Source organism: Centropristis striata, chromosome 11 (genome assembly GCF_030273125.1).
Source record: "Centropristis striata isolate RG_2023a ecotype Rhode Island chromosome 11, C.striata_1.0, whole genome shotgun sequence".
In the NCBI taxonomy this organism is placed as follows: Eukaryota; Metazoa; Chordata; class Actinopteri; order Perciformes; family Serranidae; genus Centropristis; species Centropristis striata.
The window spans coordinates 37,361,525-37,386,551 of NC_081527.1; the positions used below are offsets into that span (position 1 = coordinate 37,361,525).

Consider the following 25,027-nt stretch of genomic DNA (forward strand, 5'->3'; position numbering starts at 1 on the left):
ACATTACAAAGAAGGTGCTGCCACTCTCTGCATAGTAGAGAGGTTAGCATTCTGCTTCCACACTTATATATACTCTTATATAGTGACACCCTGTGACTAAAGGAAAATGATCCTGGCAGATATTTTACTGCATCCATGTCTGTCTGGACTCATGTAGCCATGACAGTAGATATAAATATGGATGTTGCTGCAAAGAAACAAATTCTAAAAAGTGGATGAGTCACACATATTCACTTCGGCAGCACAGAAGGTCTAATTACCACAGTGTCGAGGGGGACACCCAAGATTAGTCCCAACAACGATTTACGTCTTTGAAAAATAGCCAGAAAAGTGTTTTTGCAGAAAAAAACGACTTTGCCATGAAGTTGACCTTTTGGATTTGAAAATATCATCACTTCATCATTTTATTCTGGAGAAAATATCCAGTGAACGGCATTTCTCTGGGGCAAAATGCATTGTTGACACCAGTGGTTAGATAGAAAAGCAACAGTAACTCCAATAATCACTTGTTACAACCAAGGTATGCAGAAGATCATCTCTGAAAGCACTACCTTGAAGCAGATGAAGACCACACTGACACTATAAGGTACAGCTTGCCAGCTCATAAAGTGGTGTATATAGTATATTACTGCATGAAGTTACATGACATCACATTTTATTTAAAAAAATATTATTTTGGGCATCGGTCATTAGTTTGTTTTCTTAGTTAGTTAGTTTTCATCCTTTGCCACTTCAGCTGTCTCAGCCATATATAAAAGAGGAAAAGGCCATCTCTAATGTTTTTTGTTTTGTTGTGATTGTCAGTCAAACTATCTCCATTATCTGGTTCTGTCTGAACTCAAAATTTTCACATTTGAAAGGGTACATTTATACTTCTGGTGGCAAGCAAAAAAGCAGTCTCAAGAAGGTGGTTAAAACAAGACCCACCTACAATAGGAGAATGGCTAGATGTGGTCCATGATATATGTACAATGGAAAAGTTATCCTACTCCCTCAAAATCCAGACTGACAAATTTTCTAGAATATGGTCTAAATGGACTGGGTATGTTGATCATATAGGCCTAAAATCAGATTTTGTTTGAGTATTTTTTGTTTTTGTCTTGTTGTAATTATCTATGTGTATGCATGTTCCTTTTTCTTTATTTATTTTCTTTCAGAGAATTAAAGTGAAACTCCCTCTTATGTTCGAACTGTTCATAATGTTAATACATAAAAATGTAAAAAAATTGGGCCTGGGAAGAAAACTGATGTTGATGTATATCTATGGGTACAGAATGAAAATCCTGATGGTTATCTTTTCTATGATTTAGTTTTGTTTTCCTTTCTTTGCTTTTCCTATGTATCAGGAACCTGTACATATAAGAGAAATTATGTTTTGTTTTTTAAGAAGGGAAAATATCCTATGTTGTATGTAACCTGTTGGCCTCAATAAAGATAAAATTAAAAATTTTAAAAAAGGGTACATTTAACGGAGACATGAAATTTAATGTAATTATCAAACATCTTTTGTGATAATAAGTGGTAGAAATCAAGCCTAGACTGTCAATCTAAGCCAAATGCACCTCTGAGATGAGATCCAAAGGATCTAGAATTTTGACATCAGATTGACCAAAATTTGTGCCACAATGCAGAATGTTGTCCAGATTAAAGGTTGGATTGGATTTCAAAATCAAAAACCAAATCTTCAGAATCATCTTCAGACATCCAATCCAACCAGTATAATCCTGTGAGATCATTTCTAAATACTGGCCGGGGGTTAACAATAGTTCAGGCTCCTGCTTTGTTGAACTGTCCTGCTAAGTGTTTGACACAAACACAGCTGGCATGACCAAATTTTGTTTGTCTACTTGAAAGCTCACCATTGGGTTCTACTACGTTTAAATTTTATAGGTGGCGCCACTGAGGTATTTTGCCACACCAATTCATGAGACCCCTAAAATATGTACATTTCACCAGATCTTGACGCATGTGCAGAGTTTCACAACTTTTTAAGTATGATGAAGCCTCCAAAAAGCAAATTAATTTGGTACAAAATAATAATAATTCTTTCAATTCCAGTAGGGTCCTCACCTACCTTGCAGTCGGTGCTCGGATCCTAAAAATTTCCACAGATGCAAACACATTGAATGTGGTGCATTCAAATGGAGCTAAACATTCTGTGTGCATTGCAGGGGTCACATTAACTGAATATTGTTTAACAATGACCAATGAACAATCTGAAGGCCATCCATCATGGTGACAGATTAGAAAACTGGGGGCCATATGCCATAACTTTAAGAAATACACACTCATTGTCAATGCAGAATTTTGTCCAGATTAAAGGTTGGATTGGATTTCAAGATCAAAAACCAAATCTTCAGAATCATCTTCAGACATCCAATCCAACCAGTATAATCCTGTGAGATCATTTTTTAAAATACTTCACAATAGCTCAGGGTCCTGCTTAGTTTAACTGTCCTGCTAAGTGTTTGACACAAACACAGCTGGCATGACAAAACATGGCATGCATGTTACAGCCCTTGTCAGCATGGCTCTGCAAATCTCACAAGGCTAGTTCAGACATCCTCACAGGACTAAAACTAACTGGGCCCAGAGCCAGATTTACAGCTGGTTGCAACAACAAGCTACATCTGGTCTGCATCCAAACACTGCATGAGCAGGAAAACCAACTACATGAGACTGTTGTGAAAATAATCTGAAAAGTGCACAAGAACTTTTAGAATTATTGTATCCTAGTGTTTCCCCTTTAATCGTACCAGCCAGGACAAAGAATATCTTAGGTCTCAGTTTAGAAAAATAGCCTTAAAAATTCTACTACGTGCTTGTTAGAAATCAGTCATGCAGCAACTTCTGAGGGAATTAAGCCTTTTTGGCTCTGGGTAATTTGCACGCAGTTTACCACATCAGTCATAATTTAGTTCCTAGTGAGAACTGATTTTGGAAGAAGTAAATAGCAGTAACAGGCGAATAAGCTTTAAAAGTAACATTTTCTTTTAATATTACTTACTATTATTTTCTAAATAAATACTGTGCCGTGGACTTAATTTCTGCCAATGTGAAGAGTGGTTCATGTGAATTTTGAAAAGTAAGCAAGTAAGCATTTTTCCGATCACATAGAAGGAAAAACCTGTGGAGCAAACATTAGCAGAGTACAGCAAATCAGTCATTAACTAGAACTTTTATGCTGTAAGCAACTGATAGTGGTATATTGAATGTAGACACACCAATGTTGCCAACTCCTCAGTAAGGAAAGTAGCTGTTGGCTGTCCTAAAGGCGCTAGATGACGCCTAATTTGCAATTTACTTGCATGTACTTGTATTGGATGCTGTAGGAGAGAGGAAAAACGTTGTGGGAAAGACAAAAAGAGAGTAAAAAACACCTTAAATATGTTTAGAACTGCAAATGCACTGTCTTCTGTCACAATTCCAACCCTCCTCCTTTATCTGACCTCAGGACTGGCAATAGTGACCCAAAAGAGAAACTCTGACTGTAAGACAGCCAGCGGCGACTTCGCGCATGCGTGATTTGCAGAGGGGTTAATATCTCCTGCTCTGACTGCAGCTGGGAGTGACGCGAGGACTGTGCCGCTTGTGAGTGCTTTGGGACGAGGGAGTCTCCAAAAGTCTCTAATAACACCAGAAAAAGTAGCTAGATTTGTCGCTAGTTGCTTTTTTAAAAAATAATCACAAGGGGGGTCTGAAAAGTCAATAAATATAGCGATAAAGTCGCTAAGTTGGCAACACAGACACACGCTGCTTGTGCTTTTTAATGATTTTAACAGTGAATAAAATAAAAGCATCCTATTTTTTTGTAAATAGCAGTTACATCTTGCTCACCAAATACACCAGACTCCATTGACAAAAACAGTAAAGGTCATAAAACACACTATGGACAGAAACAAAATAAAAATGACAAAGGGGTGAATTAAGTGATTATTCTGACCATTCCTTAGTTGGTGATTAAAGTGTGTTTTTGACGCGGTGAAATTAGTGTTTATGTCAATGGAGTCTGGTGTCTTTGGCAAGTGAAATATAGCTGTTTCTGTTGAAACAAAAGGGTTTTTACTTTTTAACAAAATTGTCCATTTCTATCAGGATCCTAACACATTAAAAACATAAGGAAACTTAATGTAAAAAAAACAGTTTATCAATTTTTTTCCTCACTTTATAGAATACAAATGTTCAAGCATACTTTACATCTGAGGATATGATTGCCACAAATACAGATAAAAGCAAACAATTTAAATTAGGAAGTTAAATGATCACAATTTTCAATTGTGCCTTGTGAAAATGTCTGAGGGGACAACTCCAAAACAATTTTAAAAATATTTAAAAACAGGAGATCTACCTTTATGCTTGCAAAATCAATTGTTTTTCAATGTATTTCTGTTCATATGATCAAACAGTTAAAGAAAAGTGTGCATGTAAGCTTTGGGAAAATGGTGATATTTTTTCATTAGGCTGGTGAAAAAGTCACTATGAGTAACTGAAGCTTAATTTAGAGCTGCAAACTTTGACTTTTTGACCTTGCATTTTTTAGTGGACGTCACTGCTAAACTGAATGATTTGAATGTGAGCTGCAAGGCAAAGGTAAGATTGTTGCTGACATGATAAGAGCTGAAAATGCATTTAAAGCAAAGAAGAACATTTCCTCTGTGCATTCACAGAGAAAAAAGTGCTGCACTTTTCCTCAGTGCAGTCAGTGCTGGATAATAATGCTTCTGCAGTTGGGGCTTTTGACAAAGCTGCAGAAAAGTCCTCAAGTCATAAACAGGGCAAGAGTTTGAGAACAGGTTTTGTGACTTTGATCAACTTGAGCCATGTGTGACATCTGTTACGGCTGGCTGCCGTTCTTTATCTATTGTATTGTTTCTCTGCATTACTCTGCCATTTATGTAAATCCAGCTGTGAGGTTGCCCGGAGTTGGTTGGACCTTCTGGAGCTGACAGACCACCTACTTCCACATCAATTTGTGTGGTTAGGAGTATTGTATTAGTGTGTGTTGCAGCAGTATCGTTTGACTGTCTGAGGGGGTTCAGACAGTGTGTTTTTTGGACTCTTTGTAAATTCTGTAGGTTGTACAGCTGTTAGATAAAGAACACCACATTACCACAGTGCACTGTGTTTTTGTCTTAGAACTTGAGTGTTAGTTAGCTAGTTTGGTTAAAAAGGTGCATCTATAATTCAAAATGAACCACTGACTCATTTATAATCTCATTTAGTACTTGGTGAACAGTGAAAATTATATTTTTAAGGGACAAACATGTTCACCAAGCATGGTGAAAGGGTCAAAAGTAATTAGCTTTTAATTAAGGCATTAGCTGACAACATTAGTGTTTTCCTTCTGCACGGACCATCCTTTATTTTATATTGTTACTATTTATTTATTATTACACATTATATACTATATACTGTACTATTATTACAATTATATACCGTCTAGTCACCATAGCATCGTTGCCATCATATCATCAGTATCATTACCATCATCTTGCCAACCATCCTACCAACTGATCTGCTTTTTTTTAACTTGTGTCCTTGTTCTATTCTGTGTTTTTTTCTATTGTTGTTTTTATTTATGCTACCTCAGTATCTTATTCTATTGTATTTTATTGTACTTGAATACCAGACTGCTGTGACAACCGAATTTCCCTTCGGGCATGAATAAAGTAATCTATCTATCTATCTATCTATCTATCTATCTATCTATCTATTCTGCCCAAGTACAGATTCCAAAAAATTACTTAAAATCAATAACTGATCAAATACACTGTTCTCTCCAGAGGGCAGTCCGTGGCCTAGAGGTTAGGAAGAGCAAGGCACCTAACCTAACCCCGGGCGCAGTAATGCTCCTTGCATGGTGTGTTCACTTGTGTGTAAAAAAGGATGGGTTAAATGCAGAGGTTGAATTTCCCCATTGTGGGATTAATAAAGTAATTAATTGTAATCAGAGTTGATGGTGGTAGATAAAGAGCTAGCCATCTGCTTTCACATAACAGAGGAAGGGACAGGATGTGCAGATAGGACCCTAGAACCCTATATACCTCTTATATAGGGTTCTAAGGGATCTGCACCATGTTCCTGCTGTGTAAAAATACACTATACAACGGATCCAATATATATCCTTAATAGGGGTGTGCCATATCGTATCGTTCACAATAATATCGGTATATTTTTTTCATGGTTATAAAAAATGCATATCATGATATTGGCAACATTCCTACTTCTTGATGTGGTGGTTAAAGTTGTTTTAATCACAAAAAGCTACTTACGCCCTGTCGCTAAACACATGCAGCTTTCAAAATAAGAGCACAGTGTGTTAAGAGAATCCACCACAGAATTTACAAGAAGACTGTCAAAATAAGATGCCTTAAATAAAACATACAAGAACCTTTAATCTCCTTTACAATATTTCATTAAAATATGCCCCCGGAACCCTTAAATGGTTATTTTTATTATTTGCTTTGAGTCAAGAGTAAATTTTTTCTATTTGGCAAGTGTTGAGATTTGCACTTCAAACTACATTTTAGATTTTTATTTATTTATGCAGACTAAAAAAAATCACATTTTCTATATCTTTTTAGGTATTTCCTAATATCGTCAAGAATATTGTTATCGCAAAAAATGCCTGCAATATCGTAATAGGGCCAGCCACTGAGGTATATTGAGTGCATGTGGTGGTTTCCATCTTTGTATTAACATTTTCTTTGCTGCTGCTTTGCTTCTCTGAGAAAACTTAAAAAGTAATTGAGAATCATCATTTAACAGTAAAATAATCGGGTTACATGGTATATTAACCCCAATTATATCTCCCATCAAGGATGCTACTTGCGACCAAAAAAAACTGCAATGCCTGCAATATCGTGATATTATTTTAGGGCCATATCGCCCACCCCTAATCCTTAACAAGTATGTTTGGAATAAAAACATTAAAAAAAACACTATTACAAATGTAAAGGCAGCTTTTTATATAATGTGTTTACCATCAGCCGTGTGAACAAATAAAAGCACCATAAAGATAACAGTTGAATTGTACATTTATAATGGCATTAATGAGTCAAAGGTTGCAGATTGAGTTATCAGCAGCTCTCTGTCACTGAGTGAGCCTTATGATAAAACACCAGCAGCAAGACTGCTGAGTGGGTCTGCATTTGGGTTCAGACAGGCTACTTAACATTAACTAACGTTAGCTCAATAATTGATGACTCAGCTAAATGCCTTTTGTCTCCAAAACACACACACACATACAGGGCAGACACACAAGGCTCTGCTGGTGTATAACTGGCTGAGCAACTAACAAACAGCAGATCCAGCTGGTCTAGTTTGCTAGCTAGCTAGAGGGCTGCTGTTACCTGATTAGCTGGTGTAAAAAAAATAATAAAGCTGTTCCTTATACAACAACAGGAGAGTGGGGAAAAAGGAAGCCATCTCCAGCTCCAACCCCATTAAAATGTTTTTTATATGAAACTAGACATCTACACATACCATACATAATGTGGCTGCACATTTAGCTAGCATGTGGCTAGCTGCAGGATGCTAACTCACCTCATACTGGATGTACTGTTTCCTCCACTCCGGGGTGATATGAGCCGAGAGATGCTCCGTGAATTTCATCTTGACACTTTGCTGTTTTTTTCCTCCCCTTGTTTGTTTGTTGTAACCAGCACTGGTTTGTTTGTTAACCAGTTGAGCAGCTGAACTGGTTAACTGGTTCCCACTAAAACTGTCATCCGAATATTTCAAAGGCAGAAGAGAAGAGAAGAGATGCCCTTTTTGTTTTCACGTTAAGCTAGCTAACGTTAGCTGCCGGCGCTCATTTTTTTGGCGGAGTCACATCTTAGCTAAAATAAATGTTTAAATGTGGTTTTATCTGAAGCGCCACTGCCGCAAAAATAGCGCAGATAATGTGGTAAAGAGGCTCTCTGTACTGGCGCTAGCTGTCCTGCTGTCTAGCCTCCTGTCTCACTGTTCTCCTGCTGTCTGTCTCTCCTCCTGTCTCACTGTTGTTCGAGGCTATCTCTCTCCGCCTCCTGTCTCCCGCTGCCTTCAGGTGCAGTTGGAATTGTGAACAACAACCTTATCTCGAGCATACATGAGCATTTTGTTGATGGGTGTAAACAAGGTGTGGTCTAAAAAGTCTCCTGCAGGAAACGTCATCTAAGCAGGACGGGTAAACTCGCCGTTTTCTTTTTTTTCTTTTTTTTACATTTGTTTATTGATTTTTCAGTGACATAACAAAATCAAGAGATGACATTAGGAGAGTCAAAAAACGAGCCGTTCTAAACCTTCATGATTGATAAACTAAGAACGATGTACCTAAAAATTTCCTATACCCCCTAAAATGAAAGAAACACATTTTATAATTATGAACAACATTTATCCCTCTAAAGAATTACTTAGTACTTAGTACAGTTATTGCTGTAGGCTATTTTATATTTTTCTATCCTTGAAATGTTTTTCTTTATTGATTTACTATTTATTCCGTTTGTTTTGAGACATGTCTATGGTGAAACCAAAGAGGAATTTCCACTCAGTGGATAATAAAGTTTTCGTATTCGTATTAGACTACACTTTAATATCAATGACAATTTATGCACATTCTTTGAAAATTACATTGAAATCACAGACCATGTCTTCTTCTCATGTGATGTCATACAAACATTCTGGGTCAACATTCACATTAAATTATTATTAAAAACATTTATAACAACATTAAACAAAAAATCATATTATTTCCAGCCGCTATCTTTAGAGACGATGTCACTTTTGGTATGCTTTTGCAAAATAAAACTTTCATCATGACATAGTGTTTTCCTTATTAACAATGCTTTTTTTGGATTTGACTACAATCATTTTGTTGAACTTATTGTTTAGAGTCTAGCTGCTTCACATTAAAAGCCTTCGACTAGCATATCTAAATTCCCTTAGCCTCACAGAGACTCCTATTCAGTTTGAGAAAAAGATGTTTTCATTTTAACAATAATAATAATTATCATAATTCGTTCTTGCTCATGCTTGTAACACAGCTAATCTTTTTTAATGTATCTTTTTCCCCTCAACTCTGTCTTTTGCCTGCATATCAGTGAACAAACCTTATATTTACTATGTATTTTGATGATGCGTGAATGTCCCATGTGTGACGTCGCTAGCCACCTTTGGGAAATGATGACGTACTACATGTAGATGTTTTTTTTAGTCAGGGGGAGAATTGAACGGAAAGTTACCATCAAATACCTTTCCTCTGGCTGTGTTGGAGCCTGGCTTGGTGGGAATACAGCTACAAAATCCAAAAATAGACATGTTGCGAAATTATATGTACCTAGTAACAGAGAGTAAGCAGCCTAACCTTTAATTATTTTATTTTTATTGATATTTTTCTGTGCTGAGTATGTAAATACAGCATATAACATCAAAAAACGATCAAATAGACTAAATAAATTAATGTTATACCAGTAGTTAGATCATTCCCAGGGGAAATGAACCATGCAAGTCAACCATCTTCATAGCCTTCACAGATTGCAATGTTGTCCTGGTGATTTAAGTACTGTCTGTTATTTAACAATGTGAGATGAAGAATTTAGATGTTTTTTCCACATTAAATGTTTCATATATACATGAATTAATTCCAGAGCCTCCTCTGAAGGAGGGGCTAAATATGTTTTGTTAAAGCACCTGGAATAAATGTATGATTTGTTTTTTTAATAGCTAATTAAGTCATCAACACATCCATTTCAGTTTACTATTCTATTAAATACTCGTATTACAACAAGCCACGTTAAATAAATTAACCTTTGCTGTCTGTAGTGGCTAGTCAAATCAATGAGTTCGGTCTCTTTGTCTTTTAAAAAAAATCTCACTGTCATTCCATGTGTGTTAATAATAATGGTAATAATGAGTTTATAAACTACATTACTATGTGTTATACATACATATATATAAATATTATTGTTATATAACTGAATATAGTAAATTAACATAGGGAGAAGGGGATTTAATAAGCTTTGACTTCTTTTGAACACAAATAAGTGTTGAGTCTTGTTGTTGTTTCATTTTGTGTTGTTGTCTTGTATTTATTGTTGTTCGTTTGTTTTTAAATGTTCATCTTTTATTTTGTGTTCAAATAAATTCTCTCAATCAAAAAAAAAAAAAAAAAATCCCATAAGTGTGTTTATTGGTCACACTGTAAACACAATACATAATATGCCATTAGTCACACAAGAAATATCTGTGATGTCTTTGCACAGCAATTAAATAGATATAATAATAATAATAATAATAATAATAATAATAATAAAATAATTATGTCAAAGACTCATGAGGGTGAACTTTCGTTTAAAGTAGAGATCACCTCAACTTGTTAATGGAACATCCAATATTTTTTCAGGGTTGCAGGTTTAAATCCCAGTCAAAAAGAAAACAAACAAAATGATGTTACCTGCTGATGGTGATGCTGTTGTAGCTCTTTCTGACCATTCAGCTCTTATTATGAAATAGTAGTTGAAATGTTTAATTATCTGAAGGGGGTTGGTGATAATCAGATTAACAACATCCTCTAGTGTTCAACTTTGACATTGCATCCAGTACTTTTTGATTCTTTGTTTCAAATGAAAGACTAACCTATTCTCTTATCTTGTTGCCACTCGTTGCTGTTAATTGCCCTTTATTTTTTAACTTAAATGCTTGTTTGGAAATATTAAATAGATAAGTTAAAATCAACTTGTATCTGTGCTAATGCTGCTAGTTATTATATTAAATCAGGCAGCCATGTCCCAATTTTTGGAAGCCATTTTTTTCTCACAGAAATTATTTCACCGTTTTATATAACCGTTGTGGAATGTTTGCTTAATTCAAAGGGAAAATGTAAATTATTAAACCCCATCCTGTAGACTCACAATTAAAGAAAAGTATCTTTACAAATGCAGCTTAAAGTAGATCGCTTAGTTTACCTGTGACATAATGTTTTTAACCTTTTACCATTCCAAGTCCTTTTTTTCTACACTGTAAAAAATGTTTGTGGAAATTACAGTAAAAAACTGTCAAATTGCATCAGAAATAGGTTGTAAAATTAAACATTGTACATCACCGTAGTAGATACTTTTAATGTAAATCAAAGAATAGTATAAAACTTTAAATTCTACCGCCATAAACTGTAGAAAACACACAGTTTTGCTGTAAAAATATAAAATTTCCATGTAAAGTTAATGGAGAAATACCACGATGACACAATTATCCTGAAAGTAATGGGATTATTCAGTATAAATTACAGTTTTGCTTATATTTACATTTACATTTACATATGCTCACTGTATTTTTTACGGTGATGTTCTGGCAACCACAGCTGCCAGTATTTTACCGTAAATTAAACAGATTTTTTATACATTTTTACAGTGTATATATAATTGGTGGTTGTGGGCAGTGGATGTTTAGGGGGAGATAGCAGGTCAACAATAAATGCCACATAGAAGGTGAACATAATCTGAAAGCTGTGAACCTGAAGATTAATAGAAATAAAGCTCAGCACTGTGTCAAGTTGTTCTGTCCATTTATTAATTATTGAATTAATTCAACCTATTAAGGTCTATATGGGTTCATAACATTAATATGTTGCTATCTGAAATTAATTTCCTTGTTCAACTATGTCCCATAAGTTGTTGCAGAAATTTGTGGGTTTTTACCATTTGTTGCACACTTGGTGCTGAATTATTAACTAATGAAAAATCCAAAACTATTATAACCTTGCAAGGGAATTCACTGTTCAAATGAGGGTCCTCACAAAGATAGAAGGACAAGAATTTATGTGTGTGTGTGTGTGTGTGTGTCAGGTGTGTTGCTGAGGACGTAAAGAAGTGCTTAAGATGAGCTCATATTGTTGCTAAATTTGTAATAGTTTTGCTACAGCACCAATTTTTTGTTTTTCTAAATGGACGCTTTCTTTAGTAAATACTGTTCCACCTTTCATTTAGTTATTTAATGTTAGCCTGCCAAGCTTCTGAATTAGCCTAAGCTAACCAGTTTAAAAGAGAGTCAGATGAAATCTCTTGCTTCAAAGCTCATTTGGGCACATTAGTTAGCTAGCATGCGGCTATGTTTGCTATCTTTAGTAAATGCTAGCCCACCTTCCATTAATTAGTCTGCCAAACTTTTACTTTAACGTCAAGTGAGCTAACCATCGTTAGCATAAGTCAGGTGACATCACTAGGCCAGGATGAACAGTGATCTAGCTAACATCTTAACCAGTGGTGGAAGAAGTATTCAGATCCCTTACTCAAGTAAAAGTACTAATACCACACTGTGAAATTACTCCACTACAAGTAAAAGTCCTGCATTCAAAACTTACTGAAGTAAAAGTACAAAAGTATCAGCATCAAAATGTACTTAAAGTATCAAAAGTAAAAGTATTCGCAATGCATAATGGATTCACTCAGATTGTCCAAATATATTATTGTATTATTATTTTTGATGCATTTATGTTAGCTTTGAATTTACTGTTGTCAAGGTAGGGCTAATTTTAACTACTTAATATACTTTTGTGTGGTCTAATTAGTACAAATTTAAAATCTATTATGTTTTATGTTAAATCTCGACCTGAAAAGTAACTAAAGCTGGCAGCTAAATGTAGTGGAGTAAAAAGTACAATAGTTGCCTAAAAATGAAATGAAGTACAAGTAAAAAGTAACATAAAAATACTCAAGTAAAGTACAAGTTCCTCAAAACTGTACTTAAGTACAGTACTTGAGTAAATGTACTTTGTGTATGCTGTCTTGAACCAACCCCATGACTTCACCAACTCATCAATTCATGATTAGATTATATCATTTTAAAACAAATATCTACATCAATATCTTCCATACATATTTATTGTAACAAATTTGTTTCACAAAGTTAGAAAAGCAATGATTAGAGGTTGATTTTGTACATAACTACACAATGTTTGACTTGTGCTTTTTATTATTTTATCTCTTTTTTTATCCTGCTGTATCTTATTTTATCCTATTTATATTTTTATTTCTATTTCCCTGTTTTAATTGACTGTTTTTACAGTTTTCAATTGTGTCTTGCTGTTTTTAATGTTTATGTAAAGCACTTTGAATCACCTTGTGTTGAATTTTGCTATACAAATAAACTTGCCTTGCCTTGCCATAACTAGCGTTATGGCTACATGCTACAAATTTAGCTTTTTCTTTGTTGTTAACACAGCAAACATACCAGCCACTCCTTGTGCAAATACCATGTACAGACCATATGATAGGAGCTGAGACTTCATATTAAGAAACCTTGTTGAGACCTAAGAGACTGTAGATTTGTATTGTTTAATTTAAAACATATATTTATTTATCATTATGTCATATTGTGGGCTTATTTGAAACACACATGGGCTAAAAAAGGCTCCATTCAGTAAGCCCATGCCAGACCATGGACATATTTCCTTATATTAAATGTTAAACACATTTAAAAAGTGGTATATATTCATTTGGAAAGATTGTTTTATTACATTAAAACGGTCTGAAGTAAGTTTTTTTTTTCTGTTGTCACTTTTAGAAGCCAACTGAAGACATTTTTATTTGTTCAGGCTTTTGATTAATTGTTTCGGGACTGCTATGGTTGTTTAAATTGCTGTTGTTTTGGTCTTTTAAAACTTGTATGTACATTTTTATGTTATGTGTATGATTTTTATGTGAAGCACTTTGTGACTTCTGTCTGTGAAAGGTGCTATATAAATAAAGTTTACTTACTTACTTACTTACATTATCACATGTGAAGTTGTTTGGCTGATCGTTTATGCACAAATCTAACATTGCACCTGCACTAGTACTACAAAATAAAGGCAGCTATAGGCTTAATCTGCATTGTATACATTTGTTTGGCAAAAGCAAAAAAAATTGAAATAAATGAATACAATTAAAATAAATAAATTCTTTAAATATACACTACTGGTCTAAAGTTTTAGAACACACCAACTTTTCCAGAATTTAATTGAAAATGATGCAGTTTAATGTCTCAGTGTACTCTGAAATTAATGCACATTTGCAACATTTAAAATTCTTTATTGAGCATGATAGTGTTTTGAAAGTAAAAAAAAGATTCAAAATCACATTTTATGTTGGACTAAAGGACTAAAAAAAGACACAAAATGACCAAAAAAAGACACAAAATGACTAAAAAAAGACACAAAATGACTAAAAAAAGACACAAAATGACCAAAAAAAGACACAAAATGACTAAAAAAAGACACAAAATGACTTACAAAGACATGAAAAGAATTCAAAAAAGGACAAAATAGCCCAAGACTCCATAGAGTTAAGTTGTTAACCCATTTCTTGTTCCCTGAAAAAGGCCTACTTGTATAATTCTGAAATGTACATTATTTTCCAGTTTTGGTTAAGCTTACCTTTTTTTATTTACCTCTGGCAGTTCACCACTTACCTTTGGACCCTTTCAAGCTGTTCATTTGACTTGAACTGCTTGAATTTCAATAAAAAACTGGAAAAATTGGGGTGTTCTAAAACTTTTGACCGGTAGTGTATATCTTCTTATTTGGTGTTATAACATGCATCATTGAGTCCACTTAACAGCAAAGGGAAGAGTTACCACAGTATTGCTTTAATAGTGTTTTTAATTAGGTCAGAACAAAAGAACAATGATAATTCTGTAGATAATATCCCTCTCTGTTAAAAGCATTATACATGGAGAATACATTGCTTATCAGAACAATAACCTCTCACAGACAATAAATGATTTTAGACATTTTCCGAACACAGAAGGGCATGAAATTGTGAGCTATAATGTTCATTCCTGAGGGAAAAACTGTATGCAGCATACTCTCATATATACAGAACACATTCCCTAATAAATGGCAGCCCGTCTGAAGCAGCGAGGCTCCTCTCTTGGCATTCACCGCGTGCCTTAATTGACTGATTTTAAATCAAGGTCCACTGTGAACACTGAGAGAGGAAGCCAAGAGTCACAGGAGAAAGCACCAACAATAACCTTGAGGTAGAAAGTGCTGAGGTTAAATCCTTTTTTTTGTGTTTGGCGGACTGTATATTGTCCAGTAGAACACATTTCAACTGAATATCTCAGTTGCAAATAGATGTAAAGCATCAGTTGCCATGTTTGCATGCAGCAGCAATGCATTTCTCAGTAGAAATCCCAAATAATTAACTTTATTTTTAAGTGACAAAGGGAAATACCTTTTTGTGTGAGTTATTTCAGAATATACTTCCTTGCCGATAATATTTAAAGGTCACACATCGTCTGCATGCTGATCATTTTCCTTTCCATCTGTGCTTCAGCTGTTTACAACAGCCTGCCTTAATAGACAGGTTTCAGAAGTAAAAATACTGCACAAACACAAATAATATTCTATTTTTTATGTCAAGGACATATCAAGCAGGCAGCCATTACAGAGTAGAGCCCGGATGCAGGGATTTAAATGAGACTAAGACCAGATTTAATGGAGCCTCATCAGAATGTAAACAGATGAATGACATTATCATAAAGTGTTTAATCAATTTAAATATAGGCCTATATATAGATATATGCTAATTCTGTTGTCATTTTTTCATCCAAATGGTGACAACACAGTCATTTTACTCAAGAAAAAATATTTAAAATAGCATAAAAATATTCACAATGATGATATTTAAATGTTATGATGGTCTATTTACTTAAATAGAAAAATATAAAAATAAACAAGGGGTAAAAAACATCCTAGAGACACCGCAGTACTGTAAACAAGCCACTGAGTACTAGAGACACATATTGTCCCTGCTGGAATACTGTAGTGATGATCAAATACACACACACACACACACACACACACACACACACACACACATATATATATATATATATATATATATAGGCTACATACATCATAAGAATGAAGAAGGTCACATAAATTCAATATTGACAAGCGCAAACAAACAAAATGTCCGTTTAGGAATGTTATATAAGAGATTTTTTTTCCACATCAGCCCTCCCAACATCATCATATGGATCAGAATATTACAGTATGCAGGCCGGACCATGCAGCGTTAGCTTATAGCCTATATGCTCCACCAAATACTGACACAATATGAATATAAAAAATAGCCTATACACATAACGTGAAAGGAGCTCAGAAATATATAAATACATCAACAGAAATTTCCCCTTTGATCCAACTTACATGCGTCTATTTAAGGAACAAAAGGCAGCAGGCCTGTGTGTCTCCAGCAGAACCAGAATGAAGCGTCGACATCTGCAGTGAAAGCTTGTCGCATCATCTCCTCCAGGATCCATCCCGAAGCCTCTCCATGCTCCCTCTCCTCCTCCTCCTCTCCTCCTCCTCTCCTCCTCTTCTCTCCAAATCCTAATCCAAGAACAAGGAGATCAACCTGCCCTCTTCTCTTCTCAGGACCATCTTCCTCCTCCATGCAGGGTTTAAAGGATCTTGGTTAATAGTTTTATTCTGTGAGACGGACTTGTTAAATGAAATCACAGTGTTTGGGTTCATCCTCCCGGACAGTGCGGACGTGCGGGCGGTGGTTTACGCACAGGAGAAGCTTCAAGCGGCTAGGGCGGGATGACGTCACCATGCAGACAGATGCCCCCCCCCCCTCTTTCTCTCTCTTCCGCCACCACCACCACTACCTCCCCTCCCCCTCTTTGCCCTTGAGACCGGGATAGGCCTCCTGCGGGGAGGATGCTGTCACATTATTCAGCTGTTGGCTTTAACCCGTAAGAAGAAAATCTTTGAATGAAAAAGTCTTGAAAAAGACACAAAATGACCAAATAAAGACACAAAATGAGAAGACAGAATAACAAAAAAACCCCACAGAAGACATAAAAATGACAAAAAAGAAACAAAATGACCAAATCAAGACACAAAATGAGAAGACAGAATAACAAAAAAAAACCCACAGAAGACATAAAAATGACAAAAAAAGACACATAATAACTAAAACAGACACAAAAAGACACATAAATGACACCAATGACAAAAAAGACACAAAATAACTAAAACAGACACAACAACAGACATAAAAATGACAAAAAAAAGACACAAAATAACTAAAACAGACACAACAACAGACACAAAATGACCAAAAAATGACACAAAATGAGAAGACAGAATAACAAAAAAAAAACCCCACAAAAGACAAATGACAAAAAAACACACGAAATGACCAAATAAAGACACAAAATGAGAAGACAGAATAACAAAAAAAAACCCACAGAAGACATAAAAATGACAAAAAAGACACAAAATTACCAAAAAAAGACACAAAATGAGAAGACAGAATAACAAAAAAAAAAAACCCACAAAAGACATAAAAATGACAACAACAAAAAAGACACAAAATGACCAAATAAAGACACAAAATGAGAAGACAGAATAACAAAAAAAACCACAGAAGACATAAAAATGACAAAAAAGACACAAAATGACAAAAAAAAGACACAAAATAACTAAAACAGACACAACAACAGACACAAAATGACCAAAAAAAGACACAAAATGACTTACAAAGACATGTAAAGACATGAAAAGGATTCAAAAATGGACAAAATAGCCCAATAAGACTCCATAGAGTTAAAGTATTATACAATGTAACATTCTGGGTTTCTTTTGTGTACAATGAGATATTGTTTGAACAAAAAAAAGGTTAGAATTGTTCCATTGTTCATCGTTATAAATTGACCATTTTATTATTAATTTGACACAGGGACCACAGCAGGGGCCAAAGGCTTCTTCACAGGGGCAGTGGCCCCTGGAGGCCCCTGTGTAGAACTGCCACTGGAACCCAGACCTATTTATCCTTGAAGGAAAATGATGGGGGATATACCACAGACCAAGTGGACCATATAGAGCACATTAATGATGTTTTTTTTTTTTTTTTTTTTTTAGCCAATTTTTATAAAAGATGGCAGCCTGTCATCACATATGTGAGAACCCTCACCTCTCTGGACCCCAACTGAGTTGATCTGATGCATCCAATTTTCATTTATTTTATTAAGGTATTTTTTAAAATATATTTTTTATTTTTTATTTTTTTAATGAGCATACTTGGCATCCTGTGTTTATTTATGTATTGGTATTATTAGCATAATTGTTAATGTTTCTGTTTCTCTGCTTTTTGCCTCCCTATATATTATTATTTATTATTATAATACTATGTTTTTTGTTTTGTATTTATATTTATTTTTCTTTTGTGGTTCTTTGTTCTAATGTACCCTTTAAAAAACAAAAATGTGGAAAACAGCTGTGGAATAAGTTATGTCTTGTACTGATGCTTATGAATGCTAATTTCCAATAAAAAATATATAAATATTTTTATTCTACCCCGAAATGTTAAAGATCTGTGATGTAACATATATGTCACATTGGGTGTTTATGGTATTTATTTTTATGATATTTCTTATTTTAATATGACACCTTTTCTGCTTACAGAAACACACATTTGTCTTTTTCTAAAATTGTGACATTAATAGTGCTGTTTAACAACAAATTATTTTTCAGATTTGTTTTTAGTAACAAAATAATAATAAATCAATAATAAAAAATAGAAATAAACAACAAACCCTAATAGGGTTAAATGCAATAAAGGACACCCTATTAACGGATTAGAATTGTTAAATGGGGTTAAACAAAAAATCGTAACAAAAAATAAGCTTTTTGAAATTAGCTACTTTTTCTGTTTCCAGTCACAGCCACATTTTGGAGAAGTCACTAAAGTGTTTGTTACACCCATGTCACCATAGGTTCTTATGGGTTAAAAGCTTTAAAAGCACTAAGTATGAGCAAGAAAATTGATTAAAACACATTCAGAAATTATCTTATCTTACACTGAAGGTAATTTAGTCAACAATAAGTTAAAAAAAGGGTGCTTTTTTTCTTTTTTACAACAAAAGATGATAATAAATACAATTTACAACAAAATTGTGTAGTCTTTTTAAACAACTTTAAAAAGACTACACAATTTTCATTTGAACACGAGTATGAATGTACGGAAGATGATTAGAACCACACAAGAAAAAAATATTTGAGTACTGACTTTATCCTCAAAATTCTGACTTTATTCTCAGAATTTTTTTTTAAGTCAGAATTCTGAGTTTAAATTTCTAGTGCCCTTCTAGTGCCCTTTTTCCTGTTTGGTGCTTCTGTGGTTGAAAAAGCTGAAAGTTGAAAGAAAGCTGAAAGAAAAAGTGCCTCTAGATGGTGAAAATGAGAGAAAAGTGCCTTATTGGCTGCCCTTTACACATGAAAAAACTTATTGATTGCCCTCTACGGTTCCCCTTTATACAATAAATTATGATGATGTGCCCTCTAGAGATTCTATAATACGGTATCACCGAACTGTGAATAATGTTATGTGATATGTTTGCTCTCATTTAGCTCTCAAAGTGCACAAAATAGATGCATTTTACTTAAAAATGTACAAATTTGCCCCCGGACCCCCCTAGATGGTTTGGTTCGATACTTTTAATTGTCAGTACCATATCATTAATTACTTTGATCTGGAACTCCCTTTAACTTAATGCTAATATTTCATCATACATGATGCATCATAATTTGGCTACCTGGTGGGGCTCCATGTTGTGCAGAATGTGCCCTTTTTATTTTTTCGCCCTTATAACAGTCTGAGTCCACCACTGCATGCACACACTTTGCTCTGTGCAGTTTTTACATCTATGAGCCATGAACATCAGGAGTCAAATCATTCTGCACAGATCTAAGAAGACACATAAAGATGAGTATAGAGAAGTTCTCATGTGCCCCAGGGCAAGAATGAGCTGTAGACTCCTATTGGCCCCTTTTTAAGGTTATTTGGTAAATTGCAAATGTTTTACACCATGCTCGTTTTAATATACAGGGCCTCTACAATACAAATGTGCCATTAATGAAATCACCACAAACCAGCTGTTCCCAGGCTGCTACCTGCTCTCCCTATTTGCTAATCCAGACTTGATCATTGCCGTTGCAGCTCCAAAACTTTGAAACAAATTGCTGCTGCACATCAGACAGGCCTCCTCACTGTCTCATTTTAAATCTCTTCTTAAAACCCACCTCTTCTCGTTGGCTTTTAACACCACGTAGAGCCACGTAGATTTTATGTTTTTATTTGTATACATACATATTTTATTTTGTGCGGGCAGTATATTTTATTCATTTTATTTTTTTTAAATTCAATTTTAATGTATTTTATCTTATTGTATTTTACTGTTCTATTGTTTACTTCATCTCTTTGTCTTGTGTTATTTATTTATTGTTTGTGCAGCACTTTGGAAACCTTGTGTTTGCTAAAATTGTGCTATATAAATAAAGTGGATTTGATTGGATTGATCAAGGCTCTCTGAACCAAATCCACAATGTAATTGAACATTAAAGTAGTAGAAAAAAAAAAGTTTTAACATTACTACATTTTAAATCTAGATGATGATATTATTTGTATGAACATGAGAGGGCAGTCTTTCATGACAAGAATTACACGACATGAGAAACACCACACTTCATATCATTACCACAGAATGTCATTTTTACACTTTTTTAAAAACCTGCATCTGTTTATTATGCTATTAAACAGTTGTACACCCTTAAAATTTACACCCCTTAATGGTTAGTTACTCATTAATTTGGTGTTTTCTTTTGTATTTCATATGTCATTTAAGATCCTTTAGACTTTAGTGGAAAGACATGTATCAATCTGGATTAATTCATTTCAAAATATGACATTAATTCATTTTTTTTTTAATCTACCAACAGTGCTCTGTTTCAGCTTGTATTCTAGTCTGTGTTCATGGTGACGGTGTCCTGGACGATGACCCTGCTCACTCCTTCCTCCTGCTAATCTCATGTCTAATTGGCTAAGTAGAGCAGATGAAGCTAAGACCAGGAATAGGACGACGTCTCAGAGAGCTACTGGAGGGAGTGTCCAAGTTAGAGGATAGAGAGACTCAGGTCGGAACAACATGACCAAGAAAAAGTTATATTATTGAATAGCTTTATCACTGTGACAAATCGCTGTAAGAAAAGAGCCAAATTGTGACAGTAACATACTGTTTTCCATTAAAAAGGTATTATACTGTAGAAAACAATGCATTCTGGGCAATATTTGTAGGTACACTGTAAAAAGTGTTTGTAGAAATTACAGTAAAATGCTGTCAAATTGCATGAGAAATACGGCCTAAAATAAAAAAAATTGCATATCACCATAATAGACACTTTTAATTACTGTCACAGAATAGAACAAAACTTTTGAAAAACACAGTTTTACTGTAAAAATATTTTTAAAAATCATGTAAAATGAATGGAGAAATACTATATTGTCTCAAGGACACAATTACCTTTAAATAAACGGACTACTCAGGACTGTTATATTACAGTTTTTGCTGATATTAACATTTAAATTTACAGTAGAAAACCCACTCACTGTAATTTTTACGGTAAAATTCTGGCAACCACAGCTGCCGGTATTTTACCGTAAATTTAACAGATTATTTTTGACAGTGTAGCTTGCCGTTTCCCATAAAATATATGATAAATAACTGTGTCTCTTCTTGTACACATTTTTAATGGCTGTATTTTACTTAACTCACTCATTCAGTATATGGTTTATTAAAATGACTGAGGTTACAGTGAAGACAGTTCTTAATTCATAGTAATTGGCTTTCAGACAGTAATATGCTCTATTTACAAAAAATGACTGCATTGTATACTGCAACAATATTTCAACTAGCTTCAGCTCTATACTGTGTTTTAGTCTACTGTAAAAATCAATGAAATGCAGGATTTTACTGTAATTCAGTATGTGGTTTTATCACAGTAACATACTGTAAAGTAAATAACAGTAGAGGAAATGTAAAATTAACAGTAAAATACTGGAAACCCTGCTGCCAGTATTTTACTGTTAATTTACAAGACAATTGTTTACAGTGTATCCAAGAATGAAACATATTTCATTTACATTTTGCTCCAGTTTGACAGAAAGTCCTTCTATGAAAAAACACCTTTGAAAGACTCACTGTCAATAAAATGGCAATACAATAATTTTCTAAAAACAGACATTGATTTAGTTTGAAAGAGACTAAGAAGTCCATTCAAAACTGTTCATTGCACTTGTATTGCTTTACAGCCTATACTTCAAAAAAAGAAAAGTTGGGTGAACTCAAAATTTCAAGGCAACAAACTTCGATAAAATTTTAAGTTGGACAATTAAACTAATTATCTTAAGTTTTGTTTTTGAGTTTGCTCAACTCTGAATTCAGATTTTTGAACTTATAATTTTACATTGTAATAACTTTTAATCCTTACTTCTGCTAACTTCTGCAATGTGCTGAATTGGCACGATTGTAACGCCGCTATGAAATGTCAGCTAATGTTGCGACCATAATTTTGAGTTAGCATTGATACGCTAATGGCTACTCTTGTAGCTGTAACAAGCAGCGCCGCTAGCATCAGTTAGCCGCTAGCATCAGTTAGCCGATAGCATCAGTTAGCCGCTAGCAGGGCCGGTTATTCCTACAGGCCACCAAGGCGGCTGCCTAGGGCGCCAAATTGGCAGGGGGCGCCAAATTGGCGCATTTGTACATTTTATTTATTTTCAGTCTTTACAATCAACAGATCTGTGTTTTCTCATTTATTTATTCTTATTTTCAATTCAGTTGTTGTTGGTAAAGTTCCAAAGTTTCTAAAAATTAAAATGTTGAGACCATTATATTGCCTGTATGTAGTTCATGTATCAAATATAAATGTACATTTAAATTTCATTTTTATGTTTATTTTTATTGCATTTGTATGTCTACATTTTATTTATTTTCAGTCTTTGCCATTCTTAATTTGATGGAGATCTGTGTTTTCTTATTTATTTATTCGTATTTTGCGCAAAATCTCAATATCGCCTAGGGCAGCCAATGGGCTAGAACCGGCCCTGGCCGCTAGCATCAGTTAGCCGCTGGCATCAGGTAGCCGGTAGCATCAGTTAGCCGCTAGCTTTTGCTAATGACCGACTTTCACCGCTTTCCTGCATTTCCCAACAAAGAAATAAGAGTTATCAGAACTATTGTCCCTTGTTGTGAACCCCAACTTAAAGATATAAGTAACAACAACTCACCAACTTGTTTTTGAGCAGACAACTGGCTTCCTTTGTTGTGCTAACTTACATTATTGCCCTAAATGTCAATCATTTATATTTCCAAGTTTTACCAACTTAAATCACTGTTTTAGGCAAAAAAAAAATACAAGTTGGCTTTTTTGCAGTGTGAGTACCACGACACATTTCTACAGGGAAATTCCAGGAAGAATCTAAAATAAAGGGATTTTATTTGATAAACAAGCAAAAATCTGCTGTATCACCACCATCTCAAACAGTTATACAACTTTGTTGGCTCCATGTGAATTTCACAGCTCAGACCGGCAATCAGGGAGCTCAGACATTTGGCACCCGGTGAACCCACGACACCCTTGGGTGACATTAGCATGCTACATTCCTCAGCACAGACTGCCTATCTGCAGGGTTTGCTATTATAAATATGTACTATAATGTGATCGGAAACACTTTACAATAACCATCTAATTAATGTTTATAGATGGTTTATAGACCAATTATTAACCATTTACAAAGTGCTGTACATAAGTAATCTATTAAATGTTTTCAACCAATTTCTTAAAGGTATATGAATCATTTCAATATCATTAACATACCTAATATGGTGTTAAAAATGTTATAATGAGTGAAACTAAAACTATTAATAAACTATTAATTATAATTTAATGGTAAAGTAACTATAAACTTACATTAATATGCCATCTAGTTACCATTTATAAGTGATTTAGTTAGTTAAACATTAATAAATTATGTATTTACCATTCTATATGGCCTATATACGATTTATAAATGATGATTAAACATTAATAAATTATCTGTTTACCATTTATAAATGATGGTTATTGTAAAGTGTTACCGTGATCGGTAACACTTTACAATAACCATCTAATTAATGTTTATAGATGGTTTATAGACCAATTATTAACCATTTACAAAGTGCTGTACATAAGTAATCTATTAAATGTTTTCAACCAATTTCTTAAAGGCATATGGATCATTTCAAAACCATTAGCATACTTAATATGGTGTTAAAAATGTTATGAGTGCAACTAACACTATTAATAAACTATTAATTATAATGGTAACACTTTACAATAACCATCTAAGTGATGTTTATAGATGGTTTATAAACCAATTATTATTAACCATTTACAAAATTCAATACATATTTAATCTTTAAATGTTTTCAAGCCATTTCTTAAAGGCATAAGAATAATTTTGAAATAATTTACATACTTAATATGGTGTTAAAAATGTTATAATGAGTGTAAAGCTATTAATAAACTAATAATCATGCTTGTTTATGGTAAAGTAATCTATTTGGCATTTATAAATTACAGTTCAACATTATTACATTTTCTATTCACCATTCTAAATGGCCTATATACGGTTTATAAATGATGATTAAACATTAATAAACTATCTGTTTACCATTTATAAATGGTCTATTTATCATCTATAAATGATGGTTATTGTAAAGTGTTACCATTATAATTTAATTGTTTGTTAGTGGTAAAGTAACTATAAACTTACATTAATATGCCATCTAGTTACCATTTATAAGTGATTTAGTTAGTTAAACATTAATAAATTATGTATTTACCATTCTAAATGGCCTATATACGATTTATAAATGATGATTAAACATTAATAAACTATCTGTTTACCATTTATAAATGATGGTTATTGTAAAGTGTTACCATGTGATCTTATGTTACACCATATTATAGTAAATCTAGGAGGAGGGCAGATATAATGAAAGAATAACTGTCTGAAACTAAATAGTTCATGTTTAGTTGCAGGAATCAGGAGAAGGACGGACTGAGCATGTGCAGAACAGTAGAGAGATTAGCGCTCAGTCTAGTTCTGGATGTCGTGGTGTCTTGTCCTCAGCCCTCAGTCTGTTTACTGGACTATTTCTGGAGACGACTGAATGA

At 34.0% G+C, this 25,027-nt stretch overlaps 1 protein-coding gene and 1 long non-coding RNA gene across 2 annotated transcripts in view; both read right to left on the reverse strand.

The window, feature by feature from the left end:
• The window catches only part of LOC131979886 (xenotropic and polytropic retrovirus receptor 1 homolog), a 45,108-nt gene extending 37,107 nt beyond the window's left edge, over positions 1-8,001 (reverse strand). Inside the window, exon 1 of the mRNA XM_059343961.1 lies at positions 7,546-8,001. Coding sequence (XP_059199944.1) covers positions 7,546-7,614 — 69 coding nt within the window. The 5' untranslated portion in view covers positions 7,615-8,001. The remainder of the gene's footprint in view (positions 1-7,545) is intronic.
• The window catches only part of LOC131979915 (uncharacterized), an 86,657-nt gene that overhangs the window by 59,615 nt on the left and 2,015 nt on the right, over positions 1-25,027 (reverse strand). The gene's annotated exons all lie outside the window — the stretch shown is intronic.